Source organism: Ranitomeya variabilis, chromosome 4, assembly GCF_051348905.1.
Source record: "Ranitomeya variabilis isolate aRanVar5 chromosome 4, aRanVar5.hap1, whole genome shotgun sequence".
Lineage (NCBI taxonomy): Eukaryota > Metazoa > Chordata > Amphibia > Anura > Dendrobatidae > Ranitomeya > Ranitomeya variabilis.
Genome location: NC_135235.1, coordinates 440,307,351 through 440,325,983, shown reverse-complemented (window position 1 = coordinate 440,325,983; position 18,633 = coordinate 440,307,351). Strand labels below are relative to the sequence as shown.

At 45.0% G+C, this 18,633-nt stretch overlaps 1 protein-coding gene across 2 annotated transcripts in view; it reads left to right on the top strand.

The window, feature by feature from the left end:
* ENGASE (endo-beta-N-acetylglucosaminidase) overlaps positions 1-18,633 on the top strand; it is a 105,636-nt gene that overhangs the window by 55,628 nt on the left and 31,375 nt on the right. For both annotated transcript variants that reach the window (XM_077251461.1, XM_077251460.1), the window contains exon 9: positions 12,022-12,130. In XM_077251461.1, coding sequence (XP_077107576.1) covers positions 12,022-12,130 — 109 coding nt within the window. The remainder of the gene's footprint in view (positions 1-12,021; positions 12,131-18,633) is intronic.

Sequence of the window (18,633 nt, the reverse complement as noted above, 5' to 3'; positions counted from 1 at the left end):
GGCGTCTATAAGACACCTATCCCTTAATAACCCCTTTAATGCAGCAGTATTCATGCTGTACATGATGAGGCAGTAAGTAACCCAGCAAAGTTCAAAGCAAAACGTCTCTTTAATGCTCAACGCCCAAAAATACAGAGCACACAATATGCTCCGGATCACAGCATGGAAACATATCCTCCAGATTGCAGCCAATAAACACGCCAGTCCACTGCTGAGACCGGTTGACGTGGACGACTGCACCGCCGTGTACTCTGTGGGTGCCAGGCCTTTCAGCTCCCTTGGTTGTTTGGCTCTGCTTTCCTGTGTTGCCTCACACAGGTGGAGCTCTGCAGAGCCTTCTGCTCTGCACTCTTGCAAAAACCAAACTGACACTGACACACGCAACCCCCCGCTTCAGGTGTTTTTACAAGCAACCTGTGGCCTTCGGCCCCATGGAAAACCTGGCCAGGTAGGAAACAGACTGCCCCACTACATCCTGTAGTCTGTTTCAAAAACAAAAGTCTAGCAGGTTTTCTTAAATCTGCCCTGGACAAATAGCTTGCCCAAGACCTATACTCACTACATTGCAATTACAGCTATGCCTGTGACTGCAATGCACTTCCATGGCCTCAATACGCCTCCGTGTGCATCCTGGGGGGAACACACAACGACCCTCACCTATAACACCAGTCACTGCCTCACATACCCCCCTTCCTGTTCAAACCTGTGGGGTTGAACACTTGTCACCGCACATGGGCGCGTGATAGGGCATCCGCATGTCCCTGTGACACCCCTGCCCGACATTGTACTGAGAAACCAAAGTAGGAAGAGGAACCCCTTTCCTGACTAACAGTAGATTTGGGCCAGATTCCCAAGATTCCCAAAAATAACCCCCCCCCCCCTCCCCCTGGCAGACCAATCGTTTCTGGTATCAACTGTTTAACTGCAAATTTATCACGTTATGTCGATTTGCATGTGCAAAGATGCATGCATGGGACCACAATGGGTACTCTCTTCGCACCCGGGTATGCAAATCTCTATGTAGGCAAGTGGAAGCGTGACAACATATATAAAGATGACAGATTGCAAGAAGGACTCATACTATGGCATTGCTTTATTGAGGACATCCTATTTATTTGGTGTGGTTCATCCACGGCCCTACAATCATTCATCTCTAGCTTGAATACCAATGACTATGGTTTAGAATTTACACCCACCATTAGTGAGACCAGCATCAACTTTTTGAATTTAACGATTTGTATGGAAAACAATAAATTAATTACAAAATGTTTCCGCAAAAACGTAGACTCTAACAGCTTTATTCATATTACCAGCTGTCACCTACCTATCTGGTTGACAAACATCCCTAAGGGTCAATACATGCGCATTAGACATAACTGTACTAACTTTAGAGGTTATCATATCGAAAGTGACCGTCTAACGGCAGAATTTGTGGAAAAAGGGTATGACAAACGCATGAATCTGCGTCCACAATGGTAAAGACAGGAAATCAAGACGCATGCAGATAAGTGTGTCAGAAACACTGTGGACACAACCGCAAATGTGAAACCAGCCTAACCTTTTTACTTAGTCCAGCTATGTGACTTTGCACTTTCTGCAGTCTGATCGCAGTTATAAGGTATATTAATGCAAGAGCATTGCTATACCTTTAGGCTATGTGCACACGTTGCAGATTTGTCTGCGGATTTTTCTGCACTAAATCCGCAGGTCTTTGCAGAAAACGCAGGTACGTTTTTGATGCGGTTTTTGCACGGTTTTGACGCGGTTTTTAATGCAGTTTTGTATGCGTTTTTGAAAGCTAAATAAAGATGTATTATTGAACAAAAAAGATTTGTCATGTCTTGTCCAACCTCCTCTTTTACATTTGTCCAACCCACACTCCATTACACACATAGATAGATAGACAGACAGACAGATAGATACATAGACAGAAGGAATGAGATAGCTGTAAATAGATATATGGATATTTAAGCTACTTTCGCACATCAGGTTTTTGCCGTCGGGCACAATCCGGCGAGTTTTGAAAAGAACGGATCCGTTTGGTTTTTTTTTCGCCGGATACTTTTTTTGTCAGAGTTGTATTAGCGACCGGATTGCGCCAGATGGCCACATGTTTCATCCGTTTTTTGCCGGATCCATAAAAAAAACTGTTTCCTCCGGACGGAGATAACATACAGAGGAAAGTTTTTTTCTGTCTGGTGAAAAAATGCACAGCGACGAATCCAGCAAAAAATGTATGAAACAGATGTGAAATGATGAATCCGGCCTCCGAATCTGTTTTTTCATGAATTTTTTCCATTGAAATCATGCACATTTTCCGTTCTCGCTCTCTAAAAAATGGATCAGTTGCATCAGTTTTTCACTATTGGCAACAGATCCGTTTTTCCACAAATTCACCGGATTGTCTTTTCGCCGGACAGAAAAACCGTTCTTCTCAGTCGCCCATGACAGCACTACCAGAGAGAGGGGATCCGCCCTTCAGGGACAGGAAACCTACAGGATAAAAGGGCGGTACCTCTCCCCTGCATCAGTTTGGTTTCCTGTCCCTGACGGGGAACCTTCTAGGACGGTACCTGAAGACCGGAACCATGAAGATCCGACTAAAGAATCCGGAGCCGGCCAGTCCGAGTCCTGGCAGCGGGGAGGCCCCTGCCACGGCTGGTGCGGTGTCCGAGGCCGCCACGGCTACGACCGATGGGTCCGGAGCGTGAGAGGGGGGAAGCGCAGCCGCCACTCCGGATAGGAGTTCGGGGCTCCCGGCATTCGGCTGTGCAGGACGCCAGCTTTCCAACATGGCGCCGCACCGGAAGTGATGAAGACAACTTCTGGTTCGGGGGCAGCGCAGTAAGGTGTACCAAGATGGCGCTGCCCCGGAACCGGATCACTCCATTTCCGGGTCCCTGACTGCGAGCGCATGCGCAGTGAAAAAAAAAATAATTTTTTTTTTTCTCCTATGGACGCTTCCTCAATGATGCAGCCACAGAGGAGGGGCCAATAACAAGCGCTTAGTTTAAAAGAAGGTGGACATGGAGACTTCTTGCTGCATGCCGTCCCAGGGTAAAACCATGGAAGACAGCGATCAGCAGCTCCAGCTGCCACCGCCGCCACAGCAGCAGCGCCACCATCAACGACCGAAACCGGACGCACAGAAAAAGCGATCTTCTGCTGGCACCTGGAGTTCTCGGTCTGGTAGCCATTCCACGCAACATAGCAAGATCTCCAGCGTGGTGAATCAGCTACCTTCTGCGGATCTCACACTTCAAGATCCTACCCCTCCTTCAGAACCGGCAAGGAAAAGAACGGGGAAGATGAAAAATAGAGCCTGCCCCCTATGTGAAAAAGCTCTGCCACAGACGTGGGATAAGAACCTGTGTGACTCCTGTATAACACGAGTCCTCTGTGAGGAGACCCCAAACTTCGCCTCCGAATTACGATCTGTAATTAAATCAGAGGTTGAGACTATGTTTAGCTCCCTTTAAAAGCGGGAAAGGTGGTAGTAAGAAACAACCTACTCCCTTTGAAAATTCTGACCCCTCCAGCTCCGAGAGTAAGAACTCGGATACACAAGATTCCTCTTTTTCTTCTTCGGATAATGAGAGTGGAGGACGTCACTGTTTCCCCCTAGACGAGGTTGATAGCCTTGTTAAGGCGGTAAGATCAACAATGGGGGTGCTGGATCCTCGTCCTGACAAAACTGTGCAGAAGATTATGTTTGGGGGGCTATCCCAGAAAAAACGTAAAGTGTTCCCCCTTAATGAAAATATACAGTCGTTAATTAAAAAAGAGTGGGAGAAACCGGAGAGGAAAAACGCATCGGTTCCCTCTATTAAAAGAAAATACCCCTTTGAAGATGAGGCTTCTGTCTCATGGGATAAAGCCCCTAAACTAGACGTTGCGGTGGCTAAAGCCTCAAAGAAGTTCGCCTTACCATTTGAGGACATGGGAACCCTGAAAGATCCTCTCGACAAGAGAGCAGATACTTTCCTTAAAGGGGCCTGGGAGTCAGCAGGAGGATGCTTAAGACCTACTATAGCGGCAGCTTGCACGTCTCGGTCTTTAATGATCTGGGTTGATAACCTAGAGAAACAGCTCAGAGATGGGGTTCCCAGAAATAAAATCTTAGACTCTATCCCTATGATTAGAGGAGCCGCGGCATTCCTAGCAGATTCTTCGGCCGACTCAATTAGATTAACATCTAAATCTGCAGCCCTGTCAAATGCAGCGCGTAGAACTCTATGGCTAAAAAGCTGGCCGGGGGACTTACAAACCAAGCAAAAACTCTGTTCCATCCCGTGTGAGGGCAAATTTCTTTTCGGAGAGACTCTGGACGATATCCTGCAAAAAGCAGGGGATAAAAAGAAAGGGTTTCCCATCCTAGCCCCAACATATAATAAGCGGCCCTTTCGGAATAGGAAATTTTTTAAAAGGAGACCGCCAAGGGATCAAACCCGATGGGATGACGGGAGGAGGAAAGATAGAGGGTTCCTCTTTGGTAACTCCCCTCGGGATAGAAAACCCCCCCTCAAGTGACATCCTTCCCAGGGTGGGAGGGAGACTATCTCAATTCCTCCCGGCCTGGGAGAAAATATCGACCAGCCCTTGGGTATTAAAATTGATACGGGACGGGCTTCACATAGACTTTCTATCCTTACCCCCACGAAACTATGTCGTAACACCGCTGAGATCGTCTCCCCGACAACAAGAAGCCCTGGAACTAGAAATCGTGAAACTAATAGACAAAAATGTCATCCAAGAGGTCCCCCCTCTGGAGAGAGGGAAGGGATTTTACTCTCCATTGTTCCTGGTTCCCAAACCAGACGGAACCTTCCGGACCATAATAAACTTACGGAAGTTGAATACTTATGTAAAAAACCAAAGATTCAAAATGGAGTCGGCCGAACTCTGCCGTCAGCAATGCGACAGGGTCATAGACACCTTAAAAAACTTGGGCTGGCTAGTGAACCTCCAAAAGTCAAAGCTGGAGCCAACCAGGGTTCAAGAATTTTTGGGTCTCACCTTGGACTCAAATTCTCAAATGTGTTACCTTCCACAAGTGAAAAAACAAAAGATAATCCACTTAGTATCGGAAGCACGTGCAAACCCTACCATGACCTTAAGGAAGGCAATGTCATTACTGGGTCCCTCTCTGCTTGTCTCCCAGCAGTTCAGTGGGCACAGCTCCACACAAAACCACTCCAGTGGGACATTTTAAGGAACCAAAAACTACTGGGGGGGCGGTTAGAGAGTCGCATGTCTCTAGGTTTGCCCACTATTCGTTCCCTAGTTTGGTGGTTAAATCCCAGCAACTTATCAAAAGGGGTTCCCTGGATGATGGAGGCGTCTCAAATAGTCACCACAGACGCAAGTCCCACAGGGTGGGGAGCTCACCTAGACAACAAAGTCGCTCAGGGGTTATGGACAGTTCAGGAGCTCAAGTCTTCCTCAAATCACAAAGAACTGACAGCGGTAAACCATGCATTACTGTTCTTTCTACACGAGCTACAAGGACATCATGTCCGGGTATTCTCGGACAACCGAGTAGTGGTGGCTTACTTAAACCACCAGGGGGGAACCAGATCCCAAACCTTAATGAAAACCACCTCCGAAATTTTCAGCTTGGTTCAAAACAACTTCCTTTCTCTATCAGCCCTACACATAAAAGGGGTAGAAAACCAGAAAGCGGACTTCCTGAGTCGAACCCAATTAAAGCAGGGAGAGTGGTCTCTAAATCAGGATATATTCAACAAAATCGCAGATCTATGGGGAATCCCTGTGATAGACCTCTTCGCCAATGTCCACAACAGGAAAGTAAAAACCTTCTGTTCCCTAGATCCCAGGGGGAGCCCTCAGGCTGTGGATGCATTCACAATTCCCTGGACACAAACACTTGCATATGCATTTCCCCCCACTATTCTTATTCCAGCAGTCCTACGGAAAATCAGGCACGACAGATCCAGACTCATCTTAATAGCCCCCTTCTGGCCCAAGAGACCCTGGTTCTCATGGCTGAGGATGCTATCGATCACCGATCCCTGGGTCCTTCCGGATCTTCCGGACCTTTTATCTCAGGGGCCGGTGTTCCACCCTCAGTCGGAGAATCTCCATCTAACAGCATGGAATTTGAGAGGTCACTATTGAGGGAAAGAGGTTTTTCTGACAAACTAGTGTCTACTCTAATGAAAAGTAGGAAACCTGTGACCACAAAAATTTACGGTAAAACCTGGAAAAAGTTTCTATCTTCCTCCGGGGTAAGGTTAAAGGACGGGCTTCCAGTGGTTGAAATACTAGAGTTTCTACAAAAAGGGTTAGACCTAGGCCTTTCAGTAAGTACATTAAAAGTACAAATAGCTGCTCTAGGAGCCCTATACTGCAAAAACGTAGCAGCCAACCCTTGGGTAGTACGGTTTATCAAAGCAGCCGCAAGGTCTAAACCTATAACTATACGTAGATTACCATCCTGGGATTTAAACTTAGTATTGTCAGCTCTAACAGAACCACCGTTCGAGCCCATAGAGTCATTACCCCTTAAGATTCTTTCTCTTAAAACAGCCCTCCTAATAGCCCTGACATCGGCCCGTAGGATAAGTGACCTCCAAGCCCTATCTGCAAACCCTCCATTTACACAGATCCTAAGTGATAAGGTCATACTAAGGGTACCGTCACACATTGAAATTTCCATCGCTACGACGTTACGATTAGTGACGTTCTAGCGATATCGTTACGATATCGCAGTGTCTGACACGCTACTGCGATCAGACACCCTGCTGAGAATCGTACGTCGTAGCAGATCGTTTGGAACTTTCTTTCGTCGCTTGATCACCCGCTGACATCGCTGGATCGTTGTGTGTGACAGCGATCCAGCGATGTCTTCGCTTGTAACCAGGGTAAACATCGGGTAACTAAGCGCAGGGCCGCGCTTAGTAACCCGATGTTTACCCTGGTTACCAGCGTAACCGTAAAAAAACAAACCGTACATACTCACCCGTCGGTGTCCTTCAGGTCCCTTGCCGTCTGCTTCCTGCTCTGAGTGCCGGCCGGAAAGTGAGAGCAGATCACAGCGGTGCTGCGCTCTGCTCTCACTGTACGGCTGCACTCAGAGCAGGAAGCAGACGGCAAGGGACCTGAAGGACACCGACGGGTGAGTATGTACGGTTTGTTTTTTTACGGTTACGCTGGTAACCAGGGTAAACATCGGGTTACTAAGCGCGGCCCTGCGCTTAGTTACCCGATGTTTACCCTGGTTACCCGGGGACTTCGGCATCGCTCCAGCGCCGTGATTGCAACGTGTGAACGCAGTCTACGACGCTGGAGCGATGACCATACGACGCTGCGACGTCACGAATCGTGCCGTCGCAGCGATGAAAATTGCAATGTGTGACGGTACCCTAAAGACAGACCCTGCTTATTTACCAAAAGTTGCATCCACATTCCATAGATCCCAGGAAATAATCCTTCCTTCTTTCTGTTCAGACCCTAAAAATAAGAAGGAAGAAAAATTCCACACACTAGATGTGAGAAGGTGTCTAGTCCAATACCTTAAAATCACCCAGCAGTATAGGAAGGAAGGGTCTCTTTTTATCTGCTTCCAGGGGCCCAGGAAAGGACTCAAAGCTTCTAAGGGCACTATTGCTCGATGGGTGACAGACGCGATAGCCTTGGCGTACTCATCCACCGGGAACGCCGTTCCACAGGGACTGAAGGCCCACTCTACGAGAGCTATGGCGACCTCCTGGGCCGAAAGGTCAGAGGTACCATTAGATCAAATTTGTAAGGCGGCCACCTGGTCATCACCTTCAACCTTTTTCAGACACTACCGCTTAGACCTAGCCTCTTCATCTGACCTGACCTTCGGAAGAAGGGTTCTGCAGGCTGTGGTCCCTCCCTAAGCAATAATCTCTGAAATTCTCTCTGGTAGTGCTGTCATGGGCGACTGAGAAAGTCATAGTTACTCACCGATAACTGTGTTTCTCAGAGCCCATGACAGCACCTGCTTATTCCCCCCCCTCATCACGTGTGCGGTGAGCACATTATTTTGTGTGAAGTAGTTTCCCATATAGACACGGTGTTTACTCGTTAAGCAATATGATAAAATTGTATACTTTTTGTTGTTGTTGTCACTAACCTGGAGGACCTCCGATGCTCTGTAAACAAAACTGATGCAGGGGAGAGGTACCGCCCTTTTATCCTGTAGGTTTCCTGTCCCTGAAGGGCGGATCCCCTCTCTCTGGTAGTGCTGTCATGGGCTCTGAGAAACACCGTTATCGGTGAGTAACTATGACTTTCTGTACGTTTTCTCCATCCGCAGGAAACAGCTTTTCTGACGGATCCGGCAAAAACGGATGAAGCATGTGGCCATCAGGCGCAATCTGGCGCTGATACAACTCTATGAGAAAAAACGGATCCGGCGGAAAAAAACATCCGTTTTTTTCAAAACTCGCCAGATTGTGCCTGACGGCAAAAACCTGATGTGTGAAAACAGCCAGATATATGGATAGATACATCTATGTATCTATAGATATATCTATCTATAAATATATCTATAGATAGATATATCCATAGATATATAATAGCAAGGCCGATGTTTCTTAATGAGCGTTTAATTAAAAAAAAGGAAAAAAATGGCGTGGGCTCCCGCGCAATTTTCTGCGCCAGAGGGGGAAAGCCAACGGCCATGGGCCAATATTTGTAGCCTGGGAAGGGGTTAATACCCATGGCCCCTCCCAGGCTATGAATATCAGCCCGCAGCTGTCTGCGTAGCCTTTACTGGCTATTAAAATAAGGGGACCCTCCAAAAAAAAAAAAAAAATGACGTGGGGTCCCCCTTTATTTTATAGCCAGAAAGGCTACGCAGGCAGCTGCGGGCTGATATTCATAGCCTAGAGAAGGGCCATGGATATTGCCCCCCGGCTACAAATAGCAGCCCGCAGCCGCCCCAGAAATGGCGCAATAAGATGTGCCAATTCCAGCACTTAGCCCCTCTCTTCCCACTCCCGAGTAGCGGTGGGATATGGGGTAATAAGGGGTTAGTCACCTTGCTATTGTAAGGTGACATTAAGCCGGGTTAATAATGGAGAGGCTTCAATAAGACGCCTATCCATTATTAATCCTAGAGTAGTGAGAGAGTTAATTTTTTTTTTTTTACACAGCCAGAAAAAAGTATTTTATTATTCTTAATTTAACCATACTTACCATACTTGAGCGCCTGCAAAAATCGTAAAATAATAAACCGTATACTCCCTGTCCAACGCAGTCCAATTAATAACGAGGGTCCCACGACGATCTCCCCTATAGAACAGTGACATCGGGTGATGCCACTGCTCTATAGGACCTCCAGTGACACACTGACAGGAGACAATGGCTCCTGCAGTGCATCACTGAAGAGGTTACCTCAGTTCAGGGTCTCACTTTATGGCATTGCTGCATGGAAACTTTCTCACACAGCAGTGTCACAAGTGAGACTAGGGACTATTTTTTACAGTGGCGGAGGAATACAGTGCAGAAGGATATCTTCCGTCATTGTATTCCTGGAGCCCCTAGAGAGCGGTCGCATCAGCTGATGCTGCTGCTCTCCACGGGAAATCGTCATGGGACACTCATTTTAATTGGATTTCTGCGGATCAGGGAGTATAGTGTTTGTTTATTATTTTAATATTTTTTACAGGTGACACTGGCTTCGGGAATCAAGGTGACAAGTGGTGGTGAGTATGTAATCTGTTATATGTATTGTATGTAATGTATGAATGTATTGTATGTAGTATGTATGTTGTATGTATGTAGTATGTTGTATGTATGTAGTATGTTGTATGTATGTAGTATGTTGTATGTATGTAGTATGTTGTATGTATGTAGTATGATGTATGTAGTATGTACAGTATGTATGTACGTAGTATGTAGTATGTATATATGTAGTATGTTGTATGTATGTTGTATGTATGTATGTAGTATGTATGTTGTATATATGTAGTATGTTGTATGTATGTAGCATGTATGTTGTATGTATGTTGTGTGTAAGTGGTATGTATGTAGTATGTAGGTTGTATGTATGTAGTATGTATGTATGTTGTATGTACTGTATGTAGTATGTATGTATGTAGCATGTATGCAGTATGTTGTATGTATGTAGTATGTATGTATGCATGTTGTATGTATGAAGTATGTATGTAGTATGTATGTAGCATGTATGTTTGTGTTTTTTTTACATTCAACACATTATCCAGATGATGGGACTACTACTGTCCTATCATTTGCTAATGTGTCAATCAGTGTCATTGTAGCAGGCATAGCCCGATGGGACTTGTCCCATCGGACGATGCCTGCACACACACACAAAGACCCCTGAGAAGCCCGCACAGATTCCCCCCCCGGCAGGCCCGCACAGATTCCCCCCCGGCAGGCCCGCACAGATTCCCCCCCCGGCAGGCCCGCACAGACCCCCCCCCCCGGCAGGCCCACACAGACCCCCCCCCGGCAGGCCCGCACAGACCCCGCCTGCACACACACACACACACACACTGTCTCCGCCCACGCACCGCCCACACTCTTCCCGATCTGCAGAGTTTCACTATAGTTAAACCGCAGATCTTTTTTATATCTGCGGTTTTGCTGCGGAAGTGCCCGACTCACTACAGGTCAATGGATGCAGAAACGCTGCAGATCCGCACAAGGAATTGACATGCTGCGGAAAAAACAACGCTGCGTTTCCGCGCATTTTTTTCCGCAGCATGTGCACAGCGGATTTGGTTTTCCATAGGTTTGCATGGTACTTTACACCGCATGGAAAATTGCTGCAGATCCACAGCGTCAAAAACGCCGCAGATCCGCTGTAAAAACCGCAATGTGTGCACATGGCCTTATAGTCTGTCAGCCCCGCAGATAAGTTAGGTTATGCTCTGCGCATGATCTAACTAACTTGCTAGTGCCTGGTGAACTGTATGTCCTCATGACCACATTGGGTCACCATGGCAACGATCGGGACCCTGCAATGACGTCTTCCCTCTCTAAATGCTGCATCGATCGCAGCATTTAGGGAGTTAAAGTGCTGGGAGCTGTGCGGGACTGCTCCTGACGCTGAGAGCCGGGTGTCGGCTGTCAGAAGTAGCTGACATGTGGCGGTGATTGCCCGCTCACAGCCCCCTGTGCGCAGGCGATCGCCATGATGTACATATACTGCATTGGTGGGGAAGACCTTCCCAATCATGAGGTATATGTACTGCAAATGCGGGGAAGGGGGTTAAATATTTTTAAATTTTATTTTTTTTACTTAGTCCCACTATGGGACTTTCACTTTCTGCAGTCTGATCGCAGTTCTAATGCATTCCAGTGCACCAGCATGCAATGCATTATAACTGTCAGCCCTTCACTGCGCACGATCTAACTAACTTGCTAGTGCCTGGTGACCCTGATGTTGTCATGACGACATTGGGTCATCATGGCAACAATCAGGACCCTGCAATGACGTCACATGGGTGCCGATCGGAGAGCGCAAAGTGGGCTCCCTCCCTCTGTATGTCAGCTAAATGCTACAATCACAGTATTTAGGTGGTTAAAGTGCTGGGAGCAGTGTCAGAATTAGCTGCCACCCGGCGGCGATCATGCGCACAGTTCTGTGTATGCAAAATTGCCACGACTTATCCATACATCCAAGGTTGGTAAGTACCTAGCAACCTGGACGTATAGATACGTCCAAGGTTTGGAAAGGGTTAATTATAATTTTGTAGTCTAAACTTTTTATTCCAAAGACTTTCATTTGGGTGTACTAATTTTCCAAAATGGTCTTAAATGAAAATTACTTTTGAGTAGGCAGAATAACAAATCTTGTTTGCAATCAGTGTTCCACGTTTATAGGAGCTCTTTGTACTTTGTGGTATCCCATAGAAAATGTTTATTCTGAAAGATAACTAAAGTTTTTCTGAAAAATTTGCTGGGGTGTACTCATTCATTCTGAGCACTGTATGTTGCATCTTGTGTTTTTGATTGTTCTTTGAATGTTGTTTTGAATGTGTGTGTCCTTTTTTGATGCAGGTTTTGGTCTCTCTTGGAAAATCACCTGTACAGTCACAGCCTAAGCACCCTGCCTATATGCTCCTCTTTCTGTCTTGGCCGTGGAAAAAAGAGGTTTTCCTATGGGCAGGTGAGACATGTGTTCTGTAATTGGATTTTGCAGAATTTTTCTACTGAAAATCTATTTATACTTGTGAATCTTATAGCTAACAAGTGGTTAAAGGGAAGGTGCCATCAAAAAATTTTTTTTCCAACAATTGAAAAAAGTGTAAAGTATTAGAGTATTTGCACACATTGCAGATTTGCTTGCAGAATTTTCTGTACAGAATATGCACCTCTTGCCAGAAAACGCGTGTAAAAATCCACGTGGATTTGATGGATTTTTTATGCAGATTTGGCTGCGTTTTTGTAAGCTAAATAAAGATCTATTATTTAACAAAAAAGAATTGTGATGTCATTTTTGTCCATCCTCTTATTTTACATACTCCATTGAAGAATAAGGTTTACGCACACACACAGATAGATAGATAATAGATAGATAATACCAAGGCCAATGTTTAGTAATGAACATATTAAAATGCTACATAAATAGTTAAATAAAGACACACACACACACACACACACACACACCATCTACACTCAATATCTTTAATTAAAAAAGAAAAGGGAAAAAAATGGTGTGGGCTTATGCGAAATTTTCTGCGCCAGAGGAAAAGCGGACGGCTTGGGAAGGGGTTAATACCCATGGAGCTTCCCAGGCTATGAATCTCAGCCCGAAGCTGTATATTTAGCCTTAACTGGCTATTAACCCCTTTCTGACATTATACGTACTATCCCGTCGAGGTGGGGTGGGCCCGTATGACCACCGACGGGATAGTACGTCATACGCGATCGGCCGCGCTCACGGGGGGAGCGCCGCCGATCGCGGCCGGGTGTCAGCTGCATATCGCAGCTGACATCCGGCACTATGTGCCAGGAGCGGTCACGGACCGCCCCCGGCACATTAACCCCCGGCACACCGCGATCAAACATGATCGCGAGGTGCCGGCGGTATAGGGAAGCATCGCGCAGGGAGGGGGCTCCCTGCGGGCTTCCCTGAGACCCCCGGAGCAACGCGATGTGATCGCGTTGCACCGAGGGTCTCCTACCTCCCTCCTCGCCCAGGTCCCGGATCCAAGATGGCCGCGGCATCCGGGTCCTGCAGGGAGGGAGGTGGCTTACCGAGTGTCTGCTCAGAGCAGACGCTGGTAAGCTTGCAGCCCTGCACAGCAGATCGCAGATCTGACAGAGTGCTGTGCACACTGTCAGATCATCGATCTGTGATGACCCCCCCGGGACAAAGTAAAAAAGTAAAAAAAAAAAAATCTCCACGTGTGTAAAAAAAAAAATCCTAAATAAAGAAAAAAAATATATATTTATTATTCCCATAAATACATTTCTTTAGCTAAATAAAAAAAAAAAAAACAATAAAAGTACACATATTTAGTATCACCGCGTCCGTAACGACCCAACCTATAAAACTGCCCCACTAGTTAACCCCTTCAGTAAACACCGTAAGAAAAAAAAAAAAAGAGGCAAAAAACAACGCTTTATTATCATACCACCGAACAAAAAGTGGAATAACACGCGATCAAAAAGACTGATATAAATAACCATGGTACCGCTGAAAACGTCATCTTGTCCCGCAAAAAACGAGCCGTCAAACAGCATCATCTGCAAAAAAATAAAAAAGTTATAGTCCTGAGAATAAAGCGATACCAAAATAATTATTTTTTCTATAAAATAGTTTTTATCGTATAAAAGCGCCAAAACATAAAAAAATGATATAAATGAGATATCGCTGTAATCGTACTGACCTGAAGAATAAAACTGCTTTATCAATTTTACCAAACGCGGAACGGTATAAACGCCTCCACCAAAAGAAATTCATGAATAGCTGGTTTTTGATCACTCTGCCTCACAAAAATCGGAATAAAAAGCGATCAAAAAATGTCACGTGTCTGAAAATGTTACCAATAAAAACGTCAACTCGTCCCGCAAAAAACAAGATCTCACATGACTCTGTGGACTCAAATATGGAAAAATTATAACTCTCAAAATGTGGTAACGCAAAAAATATTTTTTGCAATAAAAAGCGTCTTTCAGTGTGTGACGGCTGCCAATCATAAAATCCGCTAAAAAACCCGCTATAAAAGTAAATCAAACCCCCCTTCATCACCCCCTTAGTTAGGGAAAAATAAAAAAATAAAAAAAATGTATTTATTTCCATTTTCCCATTAGGGTTAGGGCTAGGGTTAGGGTTAGGGCTAGGGTTAGGGTTGGGGCTAGGGTTAGGGCTAGGGTTGGGGCTAGGGTTAGGGCTAGTGTTAGGGCTAGTGATAGGGATAGGGTTATTGCTAGGGTTAGGGCTAGGGTTGGGGCTACAGTTAGGGTTGGGGCTAAAGATAGGGTTAGGGTTTGGATTACATTTACGGTTGGGAATAGGGTTGGGTGTGTCTGGGTTAGAGGTGTGGTTAGGGTTACTGTTGGGATTAGGGTAAGGGGTGTGTTTGGATTAGGGTATCAGTTATAATTGGGGGGTTTCCACTGTTTAGGCACATCAGGGGCTCTCCAAACGGGACATGGCATCCGATCTCAATTCCAGCCAATTCTGCGTTGAAAAAGGAAAACAGTGCTCCTTCCCTTCCGAGCTCTCCCGTGTGCCCAAACAGGGGTTTACCCCAACATATGGGGTATCGGCGTACTCAGGACAAAGTGGACATCATCTTTTGGGGTCCAATTTCTCCTGCTACCCTTGGGAAAATACAAAACTGGTGGCCAAAAAATAAGTTTTGTGGGAAAAAATTTTTTTTTTATTTTCACGGCTCTGCGTTATAAACTGTAGTGAAACACTTGGGGGTTCAAAGTTCTCACAACACATCTAGATAAGTTCCTTGAGGGGTCTAGTTTCCAATATGGGGTCACTTGTGGGGGGTTTGTACTGTTTGGGTACATCAGGGGCTCTGCAAATGCAACGTGACGCCTGCAGACCAATCCATTTAAGTCTGCATTCCAAATGGCGCTCCTTCCCTTCCGAGCTCTGTCATGCGCCCAAACAGTGGTTCCCCCCCACATATGGGGTGTCAGCGTACTCAGGACAAATTGGACAACAACTTTTGGGGTCCAATTTATCCTGATACCCTTGTGAAAATACAGAACTGGGGGCTAAAAAATCATTTTTGTGAAAAAAAAGAATTTTTATTTTCACGGCTCTGCGTTATAAACTGTAGTGAAACACAAGGGGGTTCAAAGCTCTCAAATCACATCTAGATAAGTTCCTTAGGGGGTCTACTTTCCAAAATGGTGTCACTTGTGGGGGGTTTCAATGTTTAGGCACATCAGGGGCTCTCCAAACGCAACATGGCATCCCATCTCAATTCCAGTCAATTTTGCATTGAAAAGTCAAATGGCGCTCCTTCCCTTCTGAGCTCTGCCCTGCGCCTAAACAATGGTTTACACCCACATATGGGGTATCAGCATACTCAGGACAAACTGCACAACAATTTTTGGAGTCCAATTTCTTCTCTTACCCTTGGGAAAATAAAAACATGGGGGCGAAAAGATCATTTTTGTGAAAAAATATGATTTTTTATTTTTACGGCTCTGCATTATAAACTTCTGTGAAGCACTTGTTGGGTCAAAGTGCTCACCACACATCTACAGGTCCTTCTCAAAAAATTAGCATATAGTGTTAAACTTCATTATTTACCATAATGTAATGATTACAATTAAACTTTCATATATTATAGATTCATTATCCACCAACTGAAATTTGTCAGGTCTTTTATTGTTTTAATACTGATGATTTTGGCATACAACTCCTGATAACCCAAAAAACCTGTCTCAATAAATTAGCATATTTCACCCGTCCAATCAAATAAAAGTGTTTTTTAATAACAAACAAAAAAAACATCAAATAATAATGTTCAGTTATGCACTCAATACTTGGTCGGGAATCCTTTGGCAGAAATGACTGCTTCAATGCGGCGTGGCATGGAGGCAATCAGCCTGTGACACTGCTGAGATGTTATGGAGGCCCAGGATGCTTCAATAGCGGCCTTAAGCTCATCCAGAGTGTTGGGTCTTGCGTCTCTCAACTTTCTCTTCACAATATCCCACAGATTCTCTATGGGGTTCAGGTCAGGAGAGTTGGCAGGCCAATTGAGCACAGTAATACCATGGTCAGTAAACCATTTACCAGTGGTTTTGGCACTGTGAGCAGGTGCCAGGAAGCATGAAGTGCTCCAAAATCTCCTGATAGCTAGCTGCATTGACCCTGCCCTTGATGAAACACAGTGGACCAACACCAGCAGCTGACATGGCACCCCACACCATCACTGACTGGGTACTTGACACTGGACTTCAGGCATTTTGGCATTTCCTTCTCCCCAGTCTTCCTCCAGACTCTGGCACCTTGATTTCCGAATGACATGCAAAATTTGCTTTCATCAGAAAAAAGTACTTGGGACCACTTAGCAACAGTCCAGTGCTGCTTCTCTGTAGCCCAGGTCAGGCGCTTCTGCCGCTGTTTATGGTTCAAAAGTGGCTTTACCTGGGGAATGCGGCACCTGTAGCCCATTTCCTGCACACGCCTGTGCACGGTGGCTCTGGATGTTTCCACACCAGACTCAGTCCACTGCTTCCTCAGGTTCCCCAAGGTCTGGAATCGGTCCTTCTCCACAATCTTCCTCAGGGTCCGGTCACCTCTTCTCGTTGTACAGCGTTTTCTGCCACATTGTTTCCTTCCAACAGACTTACCATTGAGGTGCCTTGATACAGCACTCTGGGAACAGCCTATTTGTTGAGAAATTTCTTTCTGGGTCTTACCCTCTTGCTTGAGGGTGTCAATGATGGCCTTCTTGACATCTGTCAGGTCGCTAGTCTTACCCATGATGGGGGTTTTGAGTAATGAACCAGGCAGGGAGTTTTTAAAAGCCTCAGGTATCTTTTGCATGTGTTTAGAGTTAATTAGTTGATTCAGAAGATTAGGGTAATAGGTCGTTTAGAGAACCTTTTCTTGATATGCTAATTTATTGAGACAGGTTTTTTGGGTTATCAGGAGTTGTAGGCCAAAATCATCAGTATTAAAACAATAAAAGACCTGACAAATTTCAGTTGGTGGATAATGAATCTATAATATATGAAAGTTTAATTGTAATCATTACATTATGGTAAATAATGAAATTTAACACTATATGCTAATTTTTTGAGAAGGACCTGTAGATAAGTTTCTTAGGGGGTCTACTTTCCAAAATCGTGTCACTTGTGGGGGGTTTCAATGTTTAGGCACATCAGGGGCTCTCCAAATGCAACATGGCATCCCATCTCAATTCCAGTCAATTTTGCATTGAAAAGTAAAATGGCGCTCCTTTCCTTCCGAGCTCTGCCATGCGCCCAAACAGTGGTTTACCCCCACATATGGGGTATCAGCGTACTCAGGACAAATTGTACAACAACTTTTGCGGTCCATTTTCTTCTGTTACCCTTGGTAAAATAAAACAAATTGGAGCTGAAATAAATTTTGTGTGAAAAAAAGTTAAATGTTCATTTTTATTTAAACATTCCCAAAATTCCTGTGAAACACCTGAAGGGTTAATAAACTTCTTGAACGTGGTTTTGAGTACCTTGAGGGGTGCAGTTTTTAGAATGGTGTCACACGGGTATTTTCTATCATATAGACCCCTCAAAATGACTTCAAATGAGATGTGGTCCCTAAAAAAAAAATGGTGTTGTAAAAATGAGAAATTGCTGGTCAACTTTTAACCCTTATAACTCCGGCACAAAAAGAAATTTTGGTTCCAAAATTGTGCTGATGTAAAGTAGACATGTGGGAAATGTTACTTATTAAGTATTTTGCATAACATATGTCTGTGATTTAAGGGCATAAAAATTCAAAGTTGGAAAATTGCGAAATTTTCAAAATTTTCGCCAAATATTCGTTTTTTTCACAAATAAACGCAAGTTATATCGAAGAAATTTTACCACTATCATGAAGTACAATATGTCATGAGAAAACAATGTCAGAATCGCCAAGATCCGTTGAAGCGTTCCAGAGTTATAACCTCATAAAGGGACAGTGGTCAGAATTGTAAAAATTGGCCCGGTCATTAACGTGCAAACCACCCTTGGGGGTGAAGGGGTTAAAATAGGGGACTCCCCCAAAAAATGACGTGGGGTCCCCCTACAATTAATAGCCGGAAAGGCTATGCAGACAGCTTCGGGCTGATATTCATAACCTATGAAGTGGCCTTGGATATTGGCCCCCCTGGCTACAAATACCAGCCCCTTAGCCGCCTCAGAAATGGCGCATCTGTAAGATGTGCCAATTCCGGCACTTAGCCTCTCTCTTTCCACTGCCCTTTAGTGGTGGCATATGGGGTAATAAGGGGTTAATGTCACCTTTGAGTGTAAGGTGACATTAAGCCCGGTTAGTAATGGAGAGGCGTGAATAAGATACCTATCCATTACTAATCCTATAGTTGTCAAAGCATTAAGTAAAGACACAGCCAGAAAAAGTATTTTTAATATTCTTAATTTCACCATACTTACAACCACGCCTAATTCTCTGAAGCCATCAATCACCTGCAAAAAGTA